We start from the raw sequence: 25502 nt of genomic DNA on the forward strand, positions 1-25502 counted from the left end.
TTTTTGGAATCCTTAATTTTTAAGGGTGTCAAGAGGTCTTGAGATCAAAAAGTTTTAGAATCACTGTTCTAGAGAAGACTTCAGCAAACTTTTCCCGTAACAGGCTAGATGGTAAAAATTTTAGGCTTTGAGGCCATGTGGCCTGTGCAGCAACTACTCAACTCAGCAGTTGTAGCTGGAAAGCAGCCGTAGGCAATATGTAAAGGAATGCACATCCTCGGACTTACACCCCTGGGAATGTTGTTGCTGTGCGGGAATATTGGACCAATACTGCTAGATTATCCTATTTGTGGAGTTGAAAACTCTCAATTGTACATTTTGTCTCAAATTAAAAACAAACTTAACACTGTACCAGACCATAAGTTTTCAACCTGTGATCTACCAAATAAAAGAAAATTGACAGCTGGAGACTCATCTGCCTATTTATCCACCAACAATACAAACATAATTTTCAGGTATATTTGCTATGAGGTCTTAAATTATACGTATAGATCTGTAATGTTACAGAACTTTCAATATTCAGAAATTTAGTTAACCCCTTCCTTATTTAAGGGAGTAAAAATTAATTCAAGTACAAAAGACCAATTTACAGTATTCAGTTATAGACTTGCTAAACTATGAAGAATATAACTGGATGAAGCTTACTTAGGTGAGATTCTAAATAAGGACTAATTCTAATAATTCTAAATAAGGATTGCCTTTTGAAGAAGAGTGCTTTGATTTAACCACTCAGATTGTCTTCTGTATGAAAGCCTTATCTTGCCTGTCCTTTCTCATTTCTCTTATCCTTCTACAGCAGTTAATACATACCCCATAGAAAATTATGGTGAGGCACTTTATTGCTTTGCTTGTGTGTCCCTGCACGAAGCACCGTGAGGACAGGAATGTTTTGTCAGTTTTGTATTCCCAGCACCAGGGACAGTGCCTGGCACAAATTAAGAATTCATTTTCTGTAGAAGGACTGGGTGATCGTTGGGTGGCCTACTTTATACCAATCCCTTTATTATGTTCTGGGGATGAAAAGATGAATTAGAAACGTCTGCTTCCTCTCTGTAACGGGAAATAAAGGAAGGCAGCAGCCCCCCGCACGCAGCGAATGATTCCCTAAACACGTAATTCTTCACGGTAACGGGCCACAAAGACAACCGGTAGCGATACACAAATAGAAAAGACTGATGAATTTTAATTTACACTGAAGCCCATAAGAACGGTAGTGAAATTCTGGTTCATATGTAAACTGTTTCTGACAACAAGCTACCAACTCAACTACTTTCAAAAGAGAAGTTATTTGGAGCTCCAACGAAATTGGCGCGCATACTCTTAGCTGCAGTTCCGAGATTCGGACCTGCAAAGCTCGCGGCACCAAGATCCAGCGCGCGCTAAACCCACCGGAACCGGAGCAGCCTATGCTGTACCCGCACTAGCGGGCTCCCTCTTACCCGGTCCCTTCCTCCTCCCTCCTCCCCACCCCCTCCCGACCCCGTCCTGTCCTCTCCCTCCCTGCTCCTTCCCTCTTCCCCTTCCTTCCTCCCTTCCCTAGACAACCTCCTCCGATTTCCCCCTCCCCTACCCCTAAAAACCCAGCAAGACCCTTCGAAACAGCCTCCAGCCCACTCGCTCCACCCCTAACGTCCAGCCCCCTCAACGGCTTCCTCTTCCCCCCTCCAAAACGGCATCTTCAAATTCCCCACCTGATGAACCGGAAGTGCGTCACGCACAGGCGCCGAGGCGCTTGTTTGGCGCGCGCGACCTGAGCTGCTGGTTTGAGCTAGTGTCTTGGGTTTTCTCTCGTTTCTCCTTGGTGTTTGACTTTTTCTGGACTCTAGTGTCTCGGATTTTCGAGATGCCGTCTTCTTTGCTGGGCTCAGCGATGCCGGCCTCCACGTCGGCCGCAGCCCTGCAGGAAGCTCTGGAAAATGCGGGCCGGCTCATCGACCGTCAGTTGCAAGAAGACCGCATGTACCCGGACCTTTCCGAGCTGCTCATGGTGTCTGCCCCAAGTAAGTGATCGGTACCTATTTAGTGACTGCTTTCTCAGCCGAAAAAACTCTTGCCTGACTCCCTAATTAGGTCCATATCCCCAGGGTGGACCAGGCGAAGACATCTTGAGATTTAGGGTGCCGTTCGCTGCATTTTGAAGATCGAAAAGATGCTATTTTGCATTTTTTCCCTGTCCTCACTTTCTTCATTGCAGATCCTTGAGAGAGTAGGAGTGAAGGGCAAGCCCCCATTTGAAGCCGAGGAAAGACCCCAACCTTAGTGAGCTTCTCACTGCCTCCCAGTGTTTATCGCTAAGGCCAGATGAGGAGGATCACCTGATCCAAGGCTCATCATTGTTAATTCTTCATATTAATATTAGAGTAAAAAGGAAGAGAAAACGAAGTGAATTTGGAAATTTACCGTGTCATTTCAAGGATATGCTTTATTATGTGTAGAGTTAGTGTGATATGAGCTGCTGGAAAGTGTTAAGAACTACCAGTGGAATAAAGGAAGAGAACAGGGAAATCAGCATTAATAATGGACAGGAAGGGTAAGCAGAGTATGTGCCAACAAAAGAGAGGTGACTGGAAAATATTTTGTTTAACAGGTTTAAATTATGGCCAGGCTCCTCAAGGCACATAGAATTACATAAGTTGCTAGAAAAAAGTGACCCCTTTGGTGGATGGAAATTGGAGAAAAGCAGAGGAAGTGTAAGTAAGATAGAGACAAGATTTTTAGTAAGCAAGAACCAAGATAAAATAACCGGGATAATCTGCAATGTAAACCTAAAAGACACTTCTGACGATTTATCAAAATCATTAATTGAGTAAACTTGTAATCAGAAAAGATAGAAACAAAACAGAGATAGTATTTGTTCCTGACAGCTACTTACCGGTGGGCTTGTCTTATGAGAACTGAGTGGCTTATTAGCAACTCTTATCTTGGACAGCATTACTCACTTTGACCTCCTTAGGTTTGAAAGCAAGATATAAAATCAAATCAGTCCATACATTCTGGTCCTCTCATCATATCTGACCCCAATTCTCCCTGTCCACCTTAACACACACTTGCCTCTTCAACCTAATCTCTCCCTCTTCCATCCTATTCTCAACCTCCTTGTTCCAGCCTCACTAAATTTAACATGTTTTCCATAAGAAGCCTCTTCAGGATTTTATTTTACATGTACTCTTCTTCATTTTTGGAATGTTCTTCTTTGCTTGACAGACAGTTCTTCCAGACTCTCTTAACGTCAATTTCTTTGTGAAGGCTTTCTTAACCGTTCACATCCTCGCCAGTTGTTAGTTCCATCCTTTTTGTTTCCACTGCCATTTAACACATGCAATGTTCTATTAAACTTATGTTTTGAGATTACATGGGATGTCTGGGATTTGCTTCAAAAAAAATTCATTGGGGAAGGGGTGGATCGTGATATGCAGATCTTCCTTGACTTATGATGGGGTTATGTCCCGATAAACCCATCATAAGTTGAAAATACCATAAGTCAAAAATGTATTTTATGCACCTAACCTACCGAACATCATAGCTTAGCCTAGCCTACCTTAAACGTGCTCAGAACACTTAGATTAGCCTACAGTTGGGCAAAATCATCTAACACAAAGCCTATTTAATAATAAAGTGTTGAATATCTCATGTAACTTATTTAAACTGTACTGAAAGTGAAAAACAATGTTTTATGGGCACAGAGTGGGTTGTAAGGGTATGGATTGTTTACGCTCGTGATTGCTTGGCTAACTGGGAGCTGCAGCTCGCCGCCACTGCCCAGCATCATGAGAGAGTATCATACTGCGTATCGTTAGCCAGGGAAAAGATCAAAATTCAAAATTTGAAATACAGTTTCTACTAAATGCGTATCACTTTTGCACCATCATAAAGTAGAAAAATCCTGAGTTGAACCATTGTAAGTTGGACTGTCTGTAAATGAAACATGATTGGGCATGTTATTGGTAATTGTTGAAGCTCGGTAATCAGGACCTAGGGATTGATTGCATTTTTCTCTCTAGTTGTATATATTTTTTAAATTTCCATAATACATTTAAAAATTGCTTCATGTGGGGCCGGCCCGGTGGCACAGTGGTTAAGTGCGGGTGCTCCGCTATGGCGGCCCGGGATTCGCAGGTTCTTATTCCCGGCGCACACCATCGCACTGCTTGTCAAGCCATGCTGCGGCGGTGTCCCATATAAAGTAGAGGAAGATGGGCATGGATGTTAGCCCAGGGCCAATCTTCCTCGGCAAAGAGAGGAGGATTGGCATCGGATGTTAGCTCAGGGCTGATCTCTCCTACAAAAAAAAAAAAATTGCCTCATGTTGGTTTTCCCCAACATCTTTGTACTTTAGAGAACCTGAAAGGTGCCTGGAATAAATAGGTCATCGGTCAGATCTAAAGAACACCTTGTTCAGGACTAGGAAAGACAGGCTGAATAAACCAGCCCTTAGTGTCTGGGTTTTAGAGCAAAAGAAAGGTTGCCAAATGAGAATGCTTTATAGAGCAGTCTGTGGTTTTTCTCCCCAATAAAATATTGCTATGTGGTATTATTTGTATTTATTTTACTGGTTGTGAGGGAAATCTAATGGAAAAGGGCATGGATTGTTTTAATCTATAAATATTTAAGTGGGAAAAGAAATAGCTATTTTTCCCCCAATCAATATTTTCTTTGTCCACAATTGTTTTATCTGAGAATCACAGCAGTTTTATAAATATTTTCCCATTTCAGATTAGAAAATTCATAGAAAAACACTAAATTAGTGAACTAAACATTTCCTTTCTTATGGAGTAAGTCTTTGTGAAAGATAATTCTGTTCAGTACTGAAACCAGAAATTGCCCCCACCGTAACACTGGAATTTCTCAGGCCTTTGTGTCAGGTCAGAACTACTTTATTCTCTCTATACCTTTAGAACCACCAAATGCACAATTTTTTGTAGCTTATAATGTTTCTATATGCCCAGTTGATGCCCAATACATTATTATTTTAAATAAATGCTTCATTTTATTTTTTTGTAGATAATCCCACTGTTTCTGGCATGTCAGATATGGATTATCCTCTACAAGGACCTGGTTTGTTGTCAGTACCCAACCTTCCAGAGATCAGTTCCATCCGAAGAGTTCCTCTCCCACCTGAACTTGTTGAACAGTTTGGACGTATCCTATTATTTTGTATTTAACAAAAAATTTTTAAATTGATATTCTCATTATTATAATTTTTGTTTTGTGTTTAATTAGTGTGTTGTATGTAAGTTTATTTAAAGGTTTTATTTAAAATGCATTTAAGTATGTGGTTAGTTTGCCATGTGCCTGGAAAATTTCATAGAAGATTGAGTGTTGGAAATTGAGTCACATTTTAATTATTTTGGGACATTGAGGAGAGTGAATCATTTACAAGGAACTCGGAATTTTTGAATGATACATTGCAAAGTTACTTTGCAAGTAAGTGCTATATGAGGAAGCTTTTACTACCACACTTTTTCACTTCAAAGACCCATGATTTTCTTTTTTATTTTTTCCCATATTTTAACATTTTAAAACAGATGTGACTCTAAAAATGTTTAAAAACAAACAAGAACTGCCAGGTGGTTATTTTTTCCCTAAAAAATGTTTTGGTATGTTTTTACACTTAGAATTGAAGTTTATAAGTGATCACGTTTCTAAGGAGTACAATAAGAATCTGTATCCAAAGGTATAAGAAACTGAGATACTAATGGCATCTTCATAGTCTGAGGAGCTAGAGGAGTTTTCTTACCCTCTAAAAATAAAGATTTTATTTGATTTTCTTAAAGTGTGGCAAACCCTATAAAAGCACTAGATTTATAGTTGTTTGCTAGGAAGCTTTTACATCACTCTATAGCTCATAATAAAGACATCAAGGTGCTATATAAAAATTTAATGAAACTTTTAAAACTATTAATCTAGAAGAGTTTCATATTTCAATACAGTGTGATTTAGAAAAAGAAAGGAAATGGAAAATTAGGAAAAATGCTTATAAAATAAATAGAAAAACTAGTAAAATCTAATAGATATTTTCCTTAAAATTTTCAGTGTTTTCTCTGAGACTTTGTAAGATAGTGTTATTAAATATGTAATGCACCTTATCCTATACTCTACGGTTGCTTAGTTTCTTATTCTTTAATCCTCTGATAATACTATACTCTACCAGAGACGTTTCCTTTAGTTAGGAAATTATTTTTTTTCAGGATTGTTTTGTTGTCTTATATAACATAATTCTTTGTCTATTTTTCAATTGCACTATATATAAGAGGCTTGCAATTATTACCTAGCTATGACTTTAGCATACCTTGTGTTTTTTAGCACTCTTGGTCTTACACAATTTGAATAACTATTTTGGTAAAACAGTTTTTTTCATCTCAAAGTTCAATGGTGTTACTCATAATCAATATTCTTTTTTTGTGTTCTTAGTAGTAATATTACATTTGTCCTTCAGAACACATTTTAAGTGGTCAGATAGCTTTGTTTAGAAATTATAAGTATTTCTGTCATACTATGCAGCTTTCATTAAACTCATTGGAAATCAAGATATTTCATTTGCTCTTTCTATTAAAGAATGGACAGGTCATGATTTTTTAGTCATAAATTTTAAAATGAAATTATTGAAACAAGTTTAAGGAAGATGGGATTGAAATCTTTCTACCTTACATCCACGCTACCTCAGATATGCAGTGTAACTGCATGATGGGCGTGTTCCCTCCTATCAGCAGAGCTTGGCTCACAATTGACAGTGACATATTCATGTGGAACTATGAAGATGGGTATGTATTTAAGGCTGGTTTGCTTGAGCATGATTAGAATTTAGATTTTCTTTATTGCGGCTAGTGTTCTACTCACTAGAAGCTGCCTGGTTTATCTTTCCTTCATCTAACATCTGGGTCAGTGCTTCTCAGTATGCATACCAATCACCTGGGGATGGGATTAAAATGCAGATTCTGTTACAGTAATTCTGAGTGAGGCTTAAGAGTCTGCATTTGTAACAAGCTCCTAGGTGATGCTGCTGATCTAGGTACCACTCTGAGTAGGAGGGGTCTATTTCCCAAGCTCTTATCCTGCAGTAGAGATAGTCTGTCAGTAATTCTTTGAGGCCAGCCCTGGAAGTCTGGTGGTTAAGATTCAGCACTCTCACCGCTGTGGCCCAGGTTCATTTCCCGGACGGGGAACCACACCACCCGTCTGTTGGTTGTCATACTGTGGTGGCTGTGTGTTGGCTGTGATGCTGAATGCCACCAGTATTTCAGATACTAACAGGGATACCCATGGTCAACTTCTAGACTAAGACAGAGTAGGAAGAAAGACCTGGCCACCCACTTCGAAAACAATTGGCCATGAAACCCTATGAATATCAGCGGAGCATTGTCTAGTATAGCACCAGAAGGTGAGAGGATGGCACAAAAAGACCTGGCAGGGTTCTGCTGTGCTCTACACAGGGCCACTAGGAGTCAGAATTGACTGACGGCACTAACAACAAAATTCTTTGAGAGATAGTTTGCCCTTTTTTTTTTTTTTTAATTTTATTTATTTATTTATTTCCCCCAAAGCCCCAGTAGATAGTTGTATGTCATAGCTGCACATCCTTCTAGTTGCTGTATGTGGGACGCGGCCTCAGCATGGCCGGACAAGCGGTGTGTCAGTGCGTGCCCGGGATCCGAACCCAGGCTACCAGCAGCGGAGCGTGCGCACTTAACCACTAAGCCACGGGGCTGGCCCAGTTTGCCCTTTTTAAACATCTGTTTTCCTTGCATTTCTATGGAGTGGGAGACTGAAGTGACTTAACAGTTTTGTCGTTATTCTGTGGGCTTGACCTGTGTGTAAATTAAATGTACATATTACAGTCTGAGTGAAGCCGCAAGGCATTCTTGCCTAAATAAAGGTTATTGATCTGGTGATCTCCCTCTTGGCTTTTTGGAGATAAATTTTGGCTTACATTCAGTTCTCTACCATATTATCTTTAGGCAAGGTGTGAGATAACCAGAGGAAGGCTCATATAGTTACGATGTTACTCTTGCCCCTGAGTAATTAATGCACCTGTTAGGAACACACACACATACATACACAGAATACACTGTATCACTGAATCAAAATTGACAGAACTTCTGGTGTAAATGAAACCATTTTTGTTTGCTGATTTTTTTTTTAGTTAGAACTTTTCGTAGCTATTTTTATTGTTGAAATGTTATATAGTCATAATAGTAGGTTATGATTGTGTGATTGTTCTCTGGGTACCCTGAGCGTTGCCCCCATTTGTTATTTTACCATAACATGTTCATTTTTATACTAAAGAATAAAACTTCTTCATTTAGGCGTGGATCTCTAAATGCAATGCCAATGTAATGCAAAAAAAATTACAGAATGGATAAATGTAAGAATAATTGCCTTAAAAAAGTTTTGACATTAATGAAAATTTTTCTATTTCCGTTAACATCTGACATACACATTCATTTAACAAATATATTGAACTTATCATGTATCTGATACATGATAGAAACAGTGCTAGAAATAGTATTGAATGATAGAAGCATAGTCCCTGCCCACATGGAATGTACAGTACATCCTTACTGTGCATTCAAAGTAGAACTCATTCAAAGAAAAATTATTTGAACAATCTGCTTGTTGAAAAAAATCCAGGCACAAGTACTGGTATAAATCCTTAGTTCACAATTCAATTCTGCAAAACCTTGGGCTTAGTTTCAGTTATTCCATTGGCTTTCTATTTATAAATCCTAATTCAAAAATCTGGATGATAGGGGCCGGCCCCGTGGCGAAGTGGTTAAGTGCATGCGCTCCACTGCTGGCGGCCTGGGTTCGGATCCCCGACCTGCACCGATGCACCACTTGTCAGGCCATGCTGTGGCGGCATCCCACATAAAGTGGAGGAAGATGGGCACAGATGTTAGCCCAGGACCAGTCTTCCTCAGCAAAAAGAGGAGGATTGGCATGGATGTTAGTTCAGGGCTGATCTTCCTCACACACACACACAAAAAATCTGGATGATAGAAACATAATCTTGTTCAATGCATTGTTCTCTAACTGCCAACTTTCCCGGCATTGGCCTTAGTTTCTGGAGGCTGTGCAGTTATCAAAGGAGCCTGTATGATTCCACGACGTGGGGAAAGTGGGAAACCTGGTCCACCATAAGTTGCCGTTTAGATGTTTTCTTTCTGTTTGCATGGCCCTTTTCAGGACAAGCAGAAGTTTTCTTCAAAATCTGGATCATATGGGTTTTTTCTTGGTATTTATCCAGCTTGGTGTTCCCTGAGCTTCTTGAATCTTTGGTTTTGATGTCTTTCATTATTTTGGGGATTTTTTTCAGCCACTATCTTCAAATATTTGTTCTGTCCCATTCTTTCTGTCTTCTGAGATTTCAGTTACACTTTTGTTAGACTGTTTGGTGTTATCCAATAGATTCTGGATGCTCTGTTCTGCTTTTTTTCCTCCACTCTTTTCTCTTTTTGTTTCAGTTTGGACAATTTCTATTGACTTAACTTCAGGTTCACTGATTCTTTTGTTAGCTATGTCAAATCTACTGAAAAGTTCTTATAAGACATTCTTTCTCTGTGCTGTACTTTTTATTTCTAATATTTTTACTAGCTTCTTATAATTTTCATATCTCTGCTGAAATTCCTTACCTATTTATGCATATTATCCACTTTTTCCGTTATAGCCTATACTATATTGATTATATTTATTTTAAATTTCCTGTCTGGTAGTTCAGACATCTGACTAATAGCTGAGTCTGGTTCTGTTGATTGTTTTGTTTCCTGACAGTGGGGCTTTTTTTTTTTCTTTTATTTTGGTGAGGAAGATTGACCCTCAGCTAACATCCATTGCCAATCCTTCTCTTTTTGCGGAGGAAAATTAGCCCTGAGCTAACATCTGTGCCCATCTTCCTCTGTATTTTGTCTGGGGGATGCTGCCACAGCATGGCTTGATGAGCGGTGCGTAAGTCTGTGCCCAGGATCCGAACCTGCAAACTCTGGGCCGCCCAACCGGAGCACACCAACTTAACCACTGTGCCACCAGGCTGCACTGCCCCCCCCATTTTTTTTTTTGCTTTTTTGTGTCTCATATTTTTCGGTGGAAAGTGGACATCATGTATAGGACAGTGGATACTGCAGTAGATGTCATTTATCCTTAGAAATGGCACGTCTCTTCTTTTGCTAGGGCCTAGATTGTAGGCTTGTATTGTGGGGAGAGTTGACTTCTTCCTAGTCAAGAGTTGAGCTGAGCTTGGTTTTGTTGTTGCTATGGTTACCTTTAGTGGATTACAGGTTTCAAATTCCTTTAGAACTACCTTGCACTTAAGGAACAGGTTGGATTGGTGGGGAGTTTTTCTCAATGTTCCTGTTCCACCCTCAGCCGTGGGCTTTCCTTGTGAACCTGTTCTTCTGAGAGGGTCAACTCTATACTCTTGTCCCTGCCCGAGCAGTGGATTGCTGTTACTTGAGACTTGCAACCTGGTGGGGAGGATATTTGGAATGGGGAGCAGCACTCCCTATTTCCCTTGTTCATGCTTAGCCTTAGGAAGGCCTGTGTGCCTGTGTCTTGGAACTGAAACAGTTTTGTTTGCTGGTTTATTTTTCATTGTATCCTGTAGTCTTAAAGAGTATTATAGGATAAAACTTTGTTTTCTTTATATGTATAACATGTTTTTCTTCAACTGTTGGCAGAGGAGACCTTGCGTATTTTGATGGACTTAGTGAGACTATTCTTGCTGTGGGGCTTGTGAAACCAAAACCTGGTAAGAGATAAAAATAAAAGGATTAAATTATGTTTGTATCTACACAGACTCCAAATATTTTAGGACTGAATGATAACACATTTTAAGAAGTTGAATTTCCTATTGAAGTTTTGTTCTGAATTACTTTTAATTAGAAATATATAAAGTGATTAGGAATATTGAACAGTTTACTCACTTTATGCTATACGTGAGTCTGCCTTTAAAGTTGTTAAACTATAATTCTTGAATTTTATCTTGCTTTTTGTTATTCTTTCTTGATTTACCTGAAGTTTTTTTACATTATACATTTTTCATCAATTACTGAATTTAGTGTAAAAACTATTTTTGTCTCTGCGTTTTTTCAGTCCTGATAGCCCATGAAAGTGAGAACAAAGTTCAGAATAAATTTTAGAGAAGTCACAAGTATTATTTAACTTACAGTTTCAACTTCATAACACCAGATCTTTTATCAGAGCTACTGACAAGTAGAACTGATTGATTTAAATTTAATATACATCCCTTGAATGCACCTTCCTACAAGGGGAAATAGTAGACAAAACTCATTGTCTGCCAGGCCTAAATAAAATTTTTTAAGGTCACAGCCGTTTTGAAATTATAATAATTCACATAAGTACAAACATGCAGTTTCATAGGCTGTTTATGTGATTGCATTGGAAATGTATTTCCTTTACATAGAATCTCAAAACAGTCTTTACTCTGATGTATGTATCTCTGTCTTATTTCTTCATTTGAAAGTCAACAGCTGTTCCTGTCCATGTTGTAATAAATTGTCCATCTAAAACAAATAGAAAAATTTTGTTCTACTCAAATATTTCCATGCAAAATTGAAATTATGATATGGTCTTTGATAATTAAACATTTTTAACTTTGCTGTCAAGTACTGAAAATTCTGACTCAAAAATATGTTAAAGCTGACAAAGTCCTTTTCTTACTTTGTCTTTTGCAAGGGGACATCTTCAAGTTAAAGTCATTTTTTTCTAAATCAATTAAGCTTTTTGGCAAGAGTCTGCTTTATTGATGCTTTCTATGTAAGCAAGAAGATTATGAATCCATGTTTCAATTTGATGATTGGATAAAACACAAGAATTCCTCAGTGTTTTTTAGCGTTTGCAGGGTTTGCCTACAGAGAAATTGACAAGGCTTAATCACACTTTTCAAGTTCAAAAAAGCATTTCTCATGTATTGAAAGATTCACATAGTGTCCAGCTTCAATCTCATCTTCCAGGGAGGTAACTGCTGAAAGAGCTTGTTGCTTTGGGGCAATATTCATTATAGTGATTTTATGATTATGAGATAAACAATTTACCTCATCTGTATGACCCAATAGAGCTGCCACCTGAGTCCAATCTGGAATAAACTCCTTCCTGCAAGTCATTCTTAGAATGATCTTTCCTTGTCTCTCCAAGAAAGTAAACCTCCTACCTCAAGTTTAGTCACCTGTTTCTGGAAAGCCAGTGAACTTCTCAATAGAGGAGAAGAACTTGAAATTTTCCTATTTATGGATAAAATCTCTTGAGAAGGCACCAGTTCATACTATCTTTGAAGTTGCCTTTGAAGTTGAAGGTGCCATTGGCCATGTTTTTGGTGCCGAAGCATGCCTTTGTGGAATGCAGTGAGTTAGGGTTCTGTTGAGTTTCTTCATCAAAGCAGCAAAAACAGATGTTTTGTAAAGGATCATAAGTGCTCATATTTGTACACAAGTGGTAAACTTTTTCTTTCAAAATATTATTGAGCAGTAAGACTTTTCACCATTCCAGAGACATAAACAACAATGGCAGTTTCTAAAAGGTGCTAATAAGATGTGCACTTTATTGATAAGTAATGAGAGTTAAAGTGAGAAATGTCAGTTATTTGAACCTGTTGCATCCTGCAGGGAAATGGCTTCCAGTTTTACCATCTCGTGTTTCAAAATACTTGACTAAATTATGAGAGATTTCAGAGAAGAGGACATCGTTTGACAAGGCACTACTTTGTTTATCTTCTTTTAAGGAAAATCTAGGTGTTCATAAAGTTCAAGCTTTTTTTTGTTTTGTTTTGTTTTTTGAGGAAGATTTGCCCTGAGCTAACATCTGTTGCCAATCTTCCTCCTTTTTTCCTTTTTTTTCCTCCCCAAAGCCCCAGTAGGTAGTTGTATGTCATAGTTGTATATCCTTTTACTTGCTCTGTGTAGGACACCGCCTCAGCATGGCTTGATGAGCAATGTGTAGGTCTACGCCCAGGATCCGAACCCGTGAACCCTGAGCCACCAAAGCGGAGCGTGTGAGCTTAACCGCTATGCCAGTGGGCCGGCCCCCAAAGTTCAAGCTTTTTAAATCAACTTACGATGAAATATCAAGTGTATTTTGAGGTCATTAAGGTCGGAAGTCTGTGCCTTCAGCATTATTTACTTGAACCTTGATGTACAAAACTGTGGCTTTTGTGCCCCTTTATGTTCATCACATGAAAGTAAAACCAAGTGATAATACAAGCTTTGCTGTGTTTTCTGTGACATTTAACATGCTTAAGTAAGCCAAATGTGTACATATAAAGAGCTGTCCATAATCATAACATAAGGCATGTTTCCTTTTATTCCTATCACAGACACACTACTTTTGGATGTCATAACATGATGACAGTGGTAATTACACGTAGTATTTCATGCCACCCCACACTTTTTAAAATTAAACAGTACCTCAGCATGAATTAACATAAAAAAAATTCTACTTGGTTTAATGCCCCCCCTGAAACTGTAAATTATCTGTTTTTGATATAAACTCATTTGGCATATAAACTCATTTCTGTCTCCTTGAAGTTGACTACTCCACGTGCCTCATGTAAGTAGAATCATATAATATTTGTCTTTTTGTGAATGGCTTATTTCACTTTGCATAATGTCCTCAAGGTTCATCTTGATTGTAGCATGTGTCAGAATTTCCCTCTTTTTTTAAGGCTAAATAATATTCTGTTATATGTATATACCACAGTTTGTTTATCCATTTATCCACGGATGGACACTTGGGTTGCTTCCACCTTTTAGGTCTTGTGAATAATGCTGCTATTAACATGGGTTTACAAACAGAAGTCTTTCTATTTTAATAAACCTAAAACTATTTTGTAATGTAACACTGATTTTAAATGGCATTAAATACTAAAGTATTTATTTCCTAAGGTGGTTCTTCTCATTTACTTACTTAAATGATCATAGGTAGTAATATTTTAACATCAAAATTAACTAAATTGGGTTCAGACTTTTCATATACTGTTTCATCAATAGTTTATTTTAATGGTGAAACCCCATATTCTATTAATGCCTAAATGCTGGGTGTTTTTTTGGGAAATAATCCCTACCCCATGTCTACTTTATCTTAGGCATCTTTCAACCTCATGTTCGACACCTCCTGGTTTTAGCGACACCTGTGGATATAGTGATTCTTGGACTCAGCTATGCTAATTTACAAACAGGTATAGAAACCCGTACGTTGTGTTTTTTAGAATAAAAATGTCTTAGCCAATTTAATATTATTATTAAAAACTAAGTTTTTTCACTAAGTTAACTCTCTAGGCTTTTTGCTCATAGGAAAATAACATTTGCCTGTAGATATGGTCTTTCAGGTTAACTGTCAGATATAGATAGATATTTCAGGTTAATCATTCCACCAAAAAAGTATTTTGGATATATTTACCATTTTATTAAATGCAGTTTAAAAGTGAAGTTCTTAAATGTCTAAAGTAAAGAGAGGGTAGCAGAAGAGAAATAATTGACACTGGTGAGTTTTTCAATAATACCTTCAATTTCTTTGTGTCCAATGTTTTCAATGGCCATTTTAACATATGGAACACCAAAATATAATACATTCTTCTTTCCCTTAAGGTAAGAAGTCCTCAATTAATTTCTTACAAGCACATTCAATGTTTTTTTTTTTGCATTCTAACAATCTATTTTGGGTGAAATAATGTTGAATTTCAGTGACTCAAGTTAATGATTATTATCATGTTCCTAGGCTTTTTTCCAAAATTTAATAATTTGAGTTAGTTTTTTGCTTGATGTTCTACTATGATATATATATTATATATATTATAATTATGTATTTTATATGTTATATAACTTACTGTAGATTCTATTTAACTTGAATTATCAAATTGTATGAGACTTTTTATAGTAATTTAAAAATGTATATTGTAGAAGCTTTTGAGTACATCAAGGATTCAGTAAGAATATCAATTGTGAAGATAATGCAGTGATTGTTTTAAACTTTAAAAATGCTGATAAACTAATTCCCATATTCTTTCTTTTAAAAAAAATAGGTTCTGGAGTTCTTAATGACAGTATGTGTGGTGGAATGCAGTTGCTTCCAGATCCTTTATATTCTCTTCCCACTGATAATACTTACCTTTTAACAATAACGTCCACGGATAATGGCAGGATTTTCTTGGCTGGAAAGGATGGCTGTTTATATGAAGTAGCATACCAAGTAGGTCTGGCATTATGAACATTTTTCTTCCTCCCTCTTGATAGAGTAGGGATAGATAAGTTTCTGTTTTTATTTTCTGATTATATAAGCACATTAATATATTCTTATGGAAAGTATTCAAACATAGAGTCCTCCATGCCTACAGAACCCAGTCTTCTCCCCAGAGGTAAAAGCCATTTTCAGTTCTGTGTATGTCCTTGTAGAACATGATATATACATTGATAAATATCCTTAAATATATCTATAAATATCTCTACATATGTATTTATGTGTGTGTGTATATACTCATATACAAATACGTAGTGTACTTTTGTGTATGTATGTTTTTGCTTGGGTTATTGCTTACGTTTTGTTTCATAATTGGCTTTTCACTTGTCTTAATACAGACAAGACTCTCCTTGTCAGTATCTGGTAGATAGATATATGTTATGTTTTGTGATTGCTGCGTGCTTGTCCATAAAGTGGATGTACATGGTTTATTTAACCATTCCTTTCTTGATGATGGACTTCTAGGTTCTCAATTTTTCCCTTTCTCAAATAGTGCTATGATAAGTATTCTTTTGGAGGCCTCCTTGTAGACATGTGTAGAAATGTTTTAGTGTAGAGACTTAGAATTCTAATAGTTGGGTTATAGAGTATATGTATTTAAAATTGTATTTTATATTTTCATATTGCCCTCTCAGAGCTTTAGATCGTTAGCAGGCATCTATGAATATCTGCCCCTCCCCCCCGCCCCCCGCCACTAATACTCATATTATCAGACATTAATTTTGGCCAATCTGATGGAGGGAAATTGTTTTTTATTACTAGTTGAGTTGTGCATCTTTTCATGTATTGGTCATTTGTGTTTTTTCTTCTGTGAAATGCCTCTTTGGGTCCTTTGCTCAGTTTGTTTACCTACTGTATTGTTGCCTTTTTCATAAGGTAAACGATAGGAAACTGATAAAATAATATTCTCATAGTTACACAGCTTATTAGTACAGAGCTAGTGTTAGAACCCAGATCAGCTGGGTTTTTTTATATTACATTGTATCTCTTCGTTACCAATTTCTCTTGGCTTTGTTTATTACAAAAAATGGTTTTGTTACAGATTTAAGTATGGCAAAACCTCAATCACTGAGAGGTAGACTGTAGCTTATGATGGTGGTGGCTAATAAAATTCCTTTTAGCAGTAGTGAGATGATAAAAATACCTCTATCTTATGTACTTTTGGCACTTATAAACTGTGCTTATTTTCCTTACTACTTCAAACAGGAGTTTTTACATAATTAACATATGAGTTCACTGACATAACATCGCTGAAGTTGCTGGAATAGACATAGCTGATTTCATTGAGAGCAGTGGTTTGATTATAGCTAAAGACATTTTCTGTTTTTAATTACAGGACTAAAGTCAGTATTTACTTTTGAATAGAATGTCTCACTTTATTTATAATTATTGGTATTTTACTAAGATTTGAGGATTTTTATAAACATGGGTATACAATAATTACTACGTTGGAGGTGCCTACATTTACAAGTCTTCTTTCTTTCATTTTTTTCTTTTAAGGCAGAAGCAGGTTGGTTTAGCCAAAGATGTAGGAAAATAAACCACTCAAAGAGCTCACTTTCTTTCCTTGTTCCTTCATTGCTGCAATTCACATTCTCAGAAGATGGTAAGTAGAAAACAAATTTGGCAAACAAAAAATTTTAACAGATTGTTGACTTAACATCAGAAATTCTCATTCTTAATCGAAACAGTTTGTCTTATTAAATAGCATTTGTTATATATTCATATGATCTCTTAAAGGAAGAGGAGATTATAAAACATATGGATAGCATGTGTTTTATTCCAAAGCATCATGTAACATGGGTCTAAAACAGTGGTACATACATACTTAAACCAAAACGTTTGTGTGTATGTGAGAGAAAGAGAGAGAGACACATTCAGACATCTAATACATGTTTTTCATGGTCAAGAACAAATTCCCAGTATAAAATGAATATGTCTGAGTGTTTAGTAAACTGAGAGATTTAGGTAGGTGAAATAATTTAAAAATGCTTCCGTGAAATAAATAATACACCTAAAAAATGTTAATATGATTGAATTTTTAAATTATTTCCCTTTATACAATGAGTTACTAAATTAAACTGGAAGTTTCTTAAAGGACTAGACTGGGTATAATTTATTTTGTGTTTCTAGCAGGTAGCAAACATTAGTTAAATGTTCGTTGAGTGAAGAAATGATTTAGAACTTGTTTTTGATTTAGCTTGAAATTCATTTAGAAGACAGAATAACTTATTTGTGGTGCTCTCAATCCAGTCGTAGTATTTGATGTCTGCTTTGTTCACTTGTTGTCTGACTTAAATGCTTCTTGACTTTGTCCTTATGCAAATATCCTAGGACTTATCTACAAAGCAAGAGGAAAGCCCCTGAATGCAAAGTTTTAATTCAGCAGTTTTAATTTTTTGTAAGTGTCTGCTGGTTGATTTGTTAATGTTTGGATTTTTTTCTTTTTTTTGTTTGTCTTACTTTTAGATCCTATTGTTCAAATTGCAATTGATAATTCTAGAAATATTTTATATACACGATCTGAGAAAGGAGTAATACAGGTAAATTTAATATTATTCTACCATTTAAGGGGGGAAGAACATCCCTGTTTTTAAGGAAGAAGATTCAGTCACTCTTAGACTTTTCCTTTGAACTGTGTGCTTTTTTTAAAAAACATCCCAAACTACATCTTTTTTTTTTTTTTTTTTTTTGTGAGGAGATCAGCCCTGTGCTAACATCTGCCAATCCTCCTCTTTTTTTGCTGAGGAAGACTGGCCCTGGGCTAACATCCGTGCCCATCTTCCTCCACTTTATATGGGACGCCGCCACAGTATGGCCTGCCAGGCAGTGCGTCGGTGCACGCCCGGGATCCGAACCATCAAACCCTGGGCCGCTGCCACGGAGCGCGCGCCCCCAACTGCTTGCGCCACCCGGCCAGCCCCTCAAACTACTTCTTAGGGCCCCTTTTTTGTGAAATTTCAAATCTCTGAATGTTTTCATACCTATATGAAATACCAAAATTAAAGAATCCCTAAAAAGGGGAAGCTTATTTAATGAAAAATTCTTAAAGTTTATTTTATAAAATGTATACATTTTATAATCATGTTTAAGTGGATGTAATTTTTTATTCACAGGTTTATGATTTGGGCCAAGATGGACAAGGAATGAGCAGAGTTGCCTCAGTGTCACAGAATTCTATTGTCTCTGCTGCTGGAAACATTGCTAGGTAATATGTACTTCATTGCTGGACATTTCATGTGCAAGCATAATTATACTATTTATGTGCAATATACTAAAAGTAACTTATTTCCCCCTCAAAATATTTCTAAAAGATAAGATGCCATTGTAGGTTATGTTTGAAACAGAGCTGCTAGAGACTTCCTTTTATTTTATTCTTATGTTGGATGGTTTGAAACATAAGACAGACTAGTTTTACAGTGTCAAGTACAACTTGACATGTGTTTTTCCTTGGAACTTAATTAAGCTTTGGGTGGTCTGTACAGGCATTACAGTTGTTGTGACTAGGAAGCTACATGTCTCAAAAGTTTCCCCTCTTTTTTTTTTTTTTTTTTTTTTAATTTTACGTATTTTTTATTCCCCCAAAGCCCCAGTAGATAGTTGTATGTCATAGCTGCACGTCCTTCTAGTTGCTGTATGTGGGACGTGGCCTCAGCATGGCCGGAGAAGCAGTGCATTGGTGCGCGCCAGGGATCCGAACCCGGGCCGCCAGCAGCAGAGCGCATGCACTTAACCGCTAAGCCATGGGGCCGGCCCAAAAGTTTCCCCTCTTATAACTACTCCACTCTTGTAACAGGCCTACATGGTACAAGTTTAGGTGGTCTGATAATTGATACAAGTGCACAGAATTTCTCAGTTGTATTATCCTTACTGTATTCATGACAAAACTGAAGCTAAGGGATGTTACGATGTGCCTGAGATCTGACTCCTAAATAAGTCCTGGAAACCAACCTAGAAGGCAAGTCTTCAGACACCATACACTGCTATTTGCATATGTCACAAGTGACTTAGCTGCAAAAACATTTTTTTTGCTTAACAAAGGCCACAAATTTTCAGCTTCTGTTGTCTATGTCCCTGAGTCATCGCTGCAATCAGATATCCCAGTGAAAAATTAACCTGTTTTCTTTGCTCTTCAGTGACAAAAAAATTCTCAAGGCAGACAATCTAAAAGAAAGGGTTTCCTTTTTCTTTCTCAACTTTTTTTGGAAATTTTTTCAAATCCACAGAAAAATAAAAGGAATAGCATGGTAAAAACTGATATATCCTTTATCTAAATTCACCAATTGGTAACATTTTGCCTCATTTACTCCCTCTCTTTCTTTTGACCTATTGGAAAGTAGTTTGCAGACATCATACCTTTCACCCTTAAATCCTTCAGCTTCCATCTCCTAAGTCTCATATACCACAGTATCATTACCACATCTTAAAAAATTAATAATTTTGTAATATTATCTCATAATTATATGGTCCATATTAAGATTACTCAATAGTCTCAAAAATTTCTTATAGCTGTTTTTCTTTCCATTTTCTCCAGATTCAGTCAGAGCTCATGAATTGCATTGGTCGTTAGTCTCGTTTAATATAGAACAGACCTCTTACTGCCTTTTCTTTTTCAAATGTTGACATCTGGGAGAGAGGGGCAAGAAAGTTATTTATAGAATATCCCAATTTCTGAATTTGTCTTTTTTTCCTTATCGTTGGGTTCAGGGTAATATTGTTTTTAACCAATATTACATAGGTGATGTGAACTTCTTACAGCAGTACGTCAGGAGGCACATAAAACCAGTTTTCCCACTATGAACACTTGGTTAAGTTGTGTTCACCAGATCTCTGCATTATAAAGGTTCATTTTTTTCCCCTTTTTAATTAGTAGTAATCTTTACAATGATGTTTTGATGCTCTGAGAACACCTTGTTCCGCATTAACCATTTACCCAATGGATTTAGCCTTCTTTTATCATCTGAAAAAAGGGTTCCTCTTAACGATATTAATGTAAACAACACAAATTCAAGGGTTTTCGTCAATTCTTGCTGCTATTGTATTACTTTCTTAAGAAGTTAGTCTTAAACTATTTTAGCATATTTAGACGTAAAAATGCCGGTGGAATATGTTCCTTATAATATAGTAGACGTGGTTTTAAAATAAACTTTCGTTTTTCTCCTTTCTTTTAGGACCATAGATCGTTCTGTTTTTAAACCAATTGTTCAAATAGCAGTGATTGAAAATTCCGAATCACTGGACTGTCAATTATTAGCTGTCACACATGCAGGTATGTTGTTTTATTTATGTCTGCTATTGCTGTTGTAACTTTTGATAATCCTCAGATTTGGAAATTTACCATTAGCAATATGTTTTTTTCTGTATCAGTTATCAAGCCATATTAGTAATTCATAAAATTAAGGATTTTGAAGATTAAAAGAGTCCTTTGGTTCTGGCTCATTTTATAGATGTAAAACCAGGCCCAAAAAGTAAAGTGGCTAACGTTCAGTGACAGAGCCTGAATTGGAACGCAGGCTCCTTTGTCTTACAGTTGTAGGTTCCTTCTACTGAAATGTGTTGATTCACCTCTCAATTCCAAGTGACATTGTCTTAGAAATCCACTTCAGCTTGGTAGTAACCTGGTGATTTAAGATCAGTCAGGAAAGTGATATATGGCTTCAGCAGAGTTCTGTATTTCTCTATGGAGTTGCTTCATTAACACATGTACCTCACATCTTTATTTTCTGTTACTGATGGATAATTTTATCTCATCATCAGGTGTAAGGTTATATTTCAGCACTTGTCCATTCAGACAGCCGTTAGCACGACCTAATGCATTGACGCTGGTCCATGTCCGCTTACCTCCTGGATTCTCCGCATCTTCAACGGTGGAAAAGCCTTCAAAAGTACATAAAGCTCTTTATAGTAAGGGTAAGTTCTGAAATACTATCAGAGTTAAGCTTAGGTTCTTAAAATTATTAAAATTAGAAGGTATTTTGAGGCATTTGAAGATAACAGGGAAATTTCCATTAAAATTTAGAAAGTTTTGGTTTTTTTATCCAGAAACTCTTTTTTTGTGTTAAATTATACCTCACATTAATGCTGTGTGTATATATATACACATTTATATATATTAATGTTACTAAGTAATATTATTAAGATTATTGGGGAATGTGTATTATTTGACATTACATAATAAGATTTTGTGTATTAAACTTTTAGGTATTCTACTGATGGCAGCCTCAGAAAATGAAGATAATGACATTTTGTGGTGTGTCAACCATGATACATTTCCTTTCCAAAAGCCAATGATGGAAACCCAGGCAAGTTATCTTGAGAAATTATAAAGAATTTTTTATATAATTTTAAACGAAGAACAAAATTGTAAGAAACTTTATCTTTTGATTTATTATTGTTTGCTTCTAATAATCTTATATGATTAGAAATCATATTAAAAAGTGTCTTCTATTAATTCTTCATTTTTCCTCTGTGAGATTGGAAGTCATTATAGTGATCATTAAAAATATCTTAAAGAGGGGCCGGCCCGGTGGCGCAAGCGGTTAAGTGCGTGCTCCGCCGCTGTGGCAGCCTGGGGATCCCGGGCACGCACCGACGCACCGCTTGGCAAGCCATGCTGTGGCGGCATCCCATATAAAGTGGAGGAAGATGGGCATGGATGTTAGCCCAGGGCCAGTCTTCCTCAGCAAAAAAGAGGATTGGCAGGTGTTAGCTCAGGGCCGATCTTCCTCACACACACACACACAAAATCTTAAAACGTTGGAACCCTTTTAGGGTGTTTTTCATAATGTATCTGAAAATGCATATATCTTTTCTGAAATGATCTTTGTCCCACTTTATTATATTTTTGGTTGCTTAATTATGAGGTCATCCATTATAGTTATGACTTAGAATTTTATTCTTACGATCTCTTTAATTTGTAGTTCTACCTAAATATTTAAAGTTTTTCCTTTTAATTATAGAAATTTTGAAACACATACAAAAATAAAGGGAATGGTTAATTGAACCCCACATTACAGAATTATCAACATTTTCCCCATCTTGTTTCATCTTTCTTGTTTCATCCCGGCCCCCAGCCGAAGAAGGGCTGAGGGGAGGCCATCTCTGCTCCCTCCCGTTAGTGTCCCTACTCCACCCCTGTGTGTCCTCCTAGGTGCCCTAGCATAGCTCATGCCGCCGCCTCCAGAGGATGCTGATCAAACCAGATAAACCAAGCCCCAATAGGGCTTGGTGAATGTCTGAGACTCTCTATTTGGAGCCATCTCTTTAAAGGCATTTTAGTTCTAGCTGTCACTGGCTGCTTCCTGGTTGTTCTCAAACTTGAGCCCTTCTTATTAGGGGGAGTGACAAAAGATATGTGTAGATGAGAGGAGGAAGAACCCAACCCCCAGGCATGGGGGCGTGGTTTGGGCTCTTCCAGGTTTCTTTTCTTTTTTTTTTTTTGTGAGGAAGATCAGCCCTGAGCTAACATCCATGCTCATCCTCCTCTTTTTTTTGCTAAAGAAGACTGGCTCTGAGCTAACATCTATTGCCAATCCTCCTCCTTTTTTTCCCCCAAAGCCCTGGTAGATAGTTGTATGTCATAGTTGCACATCCTTCTAGTTGCTGTATGTGGGACGCGGCCTCAGCACGGCTGGAGAAGCAATGCATCGGTGCACGCCCGGGATCCGAACCCGGGCCGCCAAAGCGGAGTGCGAGCACTTAACCGCTAAACCACGGGGCCGGCCCTCTTCCAAGTTTCTGACATGGCATAAGCAGCTGGGGTAGGGACAGGAGGTAGATATGGATGCAAGGAGCGCCTTTCTCAAATTCTTTCCCTTGTTCTTTGAACTTTACTGAGCACATACTATGTACCTCATTCTGTGATAGACTGTGAGGATTCAGAACTCAGTAAGATATAAACCTTATCCTGAGGGGAGCACAGTGTTAGGGGATGCAAGGTTGAATTCTGGCTCCATTTCCTCAAAGCTTTGGCTCAAAGGACTTAATATGTCTCTGGCCCTTGATTTCCTCATGTGTAATAGTTTTAACAGTACCCATCTCTATGGGGTTGTTTAAAGATTAAATGAGTTCACATGTGTAAAGCACTCAGAACACTACCTGCACGTAAGAAGCACTCAATAAATGTTAACTATTATTTGTTTTTGTTTTTAAAGCAAATACTGTACATCATCATTTTATTTGTATAATACCTGAGTTGTTCTCAAACAAATAGGGAGTTTTTTTAAAAAAACAACCACCAAATATAAATAAAGTACATGAACTTTGATCAAATTCTAATCTCCCAAACACAGCTATAAAAGACATTTGGACAGTGAGGAAATACTATATTGGCTGGGCATTAGATTGTGTTAGAGAATTGTTAATATTCTTGAATGTTATAATAGTATCATGGTTATATAAGAGAACATCCTTATTTTTAGGAGATGCATATGTCATTTAGCAAGGACATATGATGTCCATAACTTACTTTCAAATGGTTCAGTAAAAGAAAAAGTATATAGAAAGAGAGAAAACAAATATGGCAACATGCTGACCATGGTTGAATCTAGGTATTGGGCATATGGACATTTACTGTACTTTCAACATTTTTGGATGCTTGAAATTTTTTATAATAACGTATTTTAGAAGATTAAAACACTTTTAAAAAAAGTAAAAAAGAGTATCTTAGCTTAAGAAAGCAAATATAACTTCAGAAGAGAACAAAAATCTACATGTCAGCAAAATATAAGCACCGAACCCAGCAGTATAGATCAGTCTATCCTGGAAAGATGGTAGAAGGTAGTTAGTGTTTGGTTATTGAAAGAATTGTAATTCTAATAAAGCTATAAATTGCTATTTATAGTTTATTTTAAAATTTTGCCTTTGTCCTGTAGTGTGAAAAGATTATTCATTATCATAGAAGATGCCTGATTAGAAGAATAGACAGTAGAAAATTAAATACAGGCTTTTGAGACTATTCATATAAATGTATTATTAATTTATTAAATCCTGCATTTAGTTAGAGGTTGCAGGGGTTTTTTCTTTTTAGAAAGTTTTTGCTTTATGTAACTTTAATAATATGTATAAAAAGTTTATTTCTGTTGCATAGATGACGACTCGTGTTGATGGTCATTCCTGGGCTCTTTCTGCAATAGATGAATTGAAAGTAGATAAGATAATTACACCTTTAAATAAAGATCATATTCCAATAACTGACTCACCAGTTGTTGTACAGCAGCACATGTTGCCTCCAAAGAAATTTGTTCTTCTCTCAGCACAGGTATGTATGTATTCTGTTAAGGTGGAGACAAAAAGAAGAGAAGTAATATTTAATGTTTTTATCAAGTATTCTGCAGTAGCTACTTTAAATAGTCATTTACTTACGTACTTAGGAATGTTTACTCTTAAAATGTTCTTAAAGAATAGTTTGTAAATACCAAAAAATGCAACAAAAAGAACTCATTCTTTATAAAGTGTTACACTTTTTCTAAAGTAGCATTTCTATCACCAGTGTTCAGCAGCATGATATAAATAAAATAAGCTGTGTTTATTTCTTATAGTATAGTTCTCACTTGTTAAAAAACATTTTCTTAATATTTCTTTTTTGGATAGTAATGCATAGACAAAATTCAAATGATATAATATAGAGATATACACAGTAAAATCTCCCTTCTAATTCAGGTCCCTTCCCTGTAGACACTCATCATCAGCACCTGTGTATCCTTCCAGAGATATGTTATATATATATATAAACAATACAAATGTATTTCTCAACAAATGTTGGCAGATTATATGTACTGTTTTATACCTTGCTTTTTATCTTTCAAAAATATATTTGAGATCTTTTCCTATTAATATATGAAGGACTTTTTCATATATCCTTTATATGGATGTACCATATTTGGTCTCCTATTAATAGATCATCTTTTGCTATTAAAAATTATGCTACATGATTCGGCCCTGTGGTTTAGCGGTTAAGTGTGCGCGCCCCACTGCTGGCGGCCCGGGTTCGGATCCCGGGCGCGCACCAACGCACTGCTTCTCCAGCCATACTGAGGCCCCGTCCCACGTACAGAAACTAGAAGGATGTGCAGCTATGACATACAACTATCTACTGGGGTTTTGGGGGGAAAAATAAATAAATAAATAAAATTATAAAAAAAAAAAAGAAATTATGCTACAACTTTTTGTATATATCATTTTGTATGTTTGTGAGGAAGCTATAGAATTGGATCTGCTAGGTCAAAGATTATGTGTATTTATAAATTTGATAGATGTTGCCA

The 25502-nt window shown here is 36.7% G+C and overlaps 1 protein-coding gene across 1 annotated transcript in view; it reads left to right on the forward strand.

The window, feature by feature from the left end:
- Positions 1-1726: 1726 nt before the first annotated feature.
- NUP155 (nucleoporin 155) overlaps positions 1727-25502 on the forward strand; it is a 60820-nt gene continuing 37044 nt past the window's right edge. The window contains exons 1-13 of the mRNA XM_058564209.1: positions 1727-2000; positions 5002-5139; positions 6665-6761; positions 10671-10741; positions 14090-14182; positions 15026-15192; positions 16741-16846; positions 17710-17783; positions 18357-18448; positions 20412-20509; positions 20998-21150; positions 21442-21542; positions 24329-24499. Coding sequence (XP_058420192.1) covers positions 1844-2000; positions 5002-5139; positions 6665-6761; positions 10671-10741; positions 14090-14182; positions 15026-15192; positions 16741-16846; positions 17710-17783; positions 18357-18448; positions 20412-20509; positions 20998-21150; positions 21442-21542; positions 24329-24499 — 1518 coding nt within the window. The 5' untranslated portion in view covers positions 1727-1843. The remainder of the gene's footprint in view (positions 2001-5001; positions 5140-6664; positions 6762-10670; positions 10742-14089; positions 14183-15025; positions 15193-16740; positions 16847-17709; positions 17784-18356; positions 18449-20411; positions 20510-20997; positions 21151-21441; positions 21543-24328; positions 24500-25502) is intronic.

Source organism: Diceros bicornis, chromosome 20 (assembly GCF_020826845.1).
Source record: "Diceros bicornis minor isolate mBicDic1 chromosome 20, mDicBic1.mat.cur, whole genome shotgun sequence".
Classification (NCBI taxonomy): Eukaryota; Metazoa; Chordata; class Mammalia; order Perissodactyla; family Rhinocerotidae; genus Diceros; species Diceros bicornis.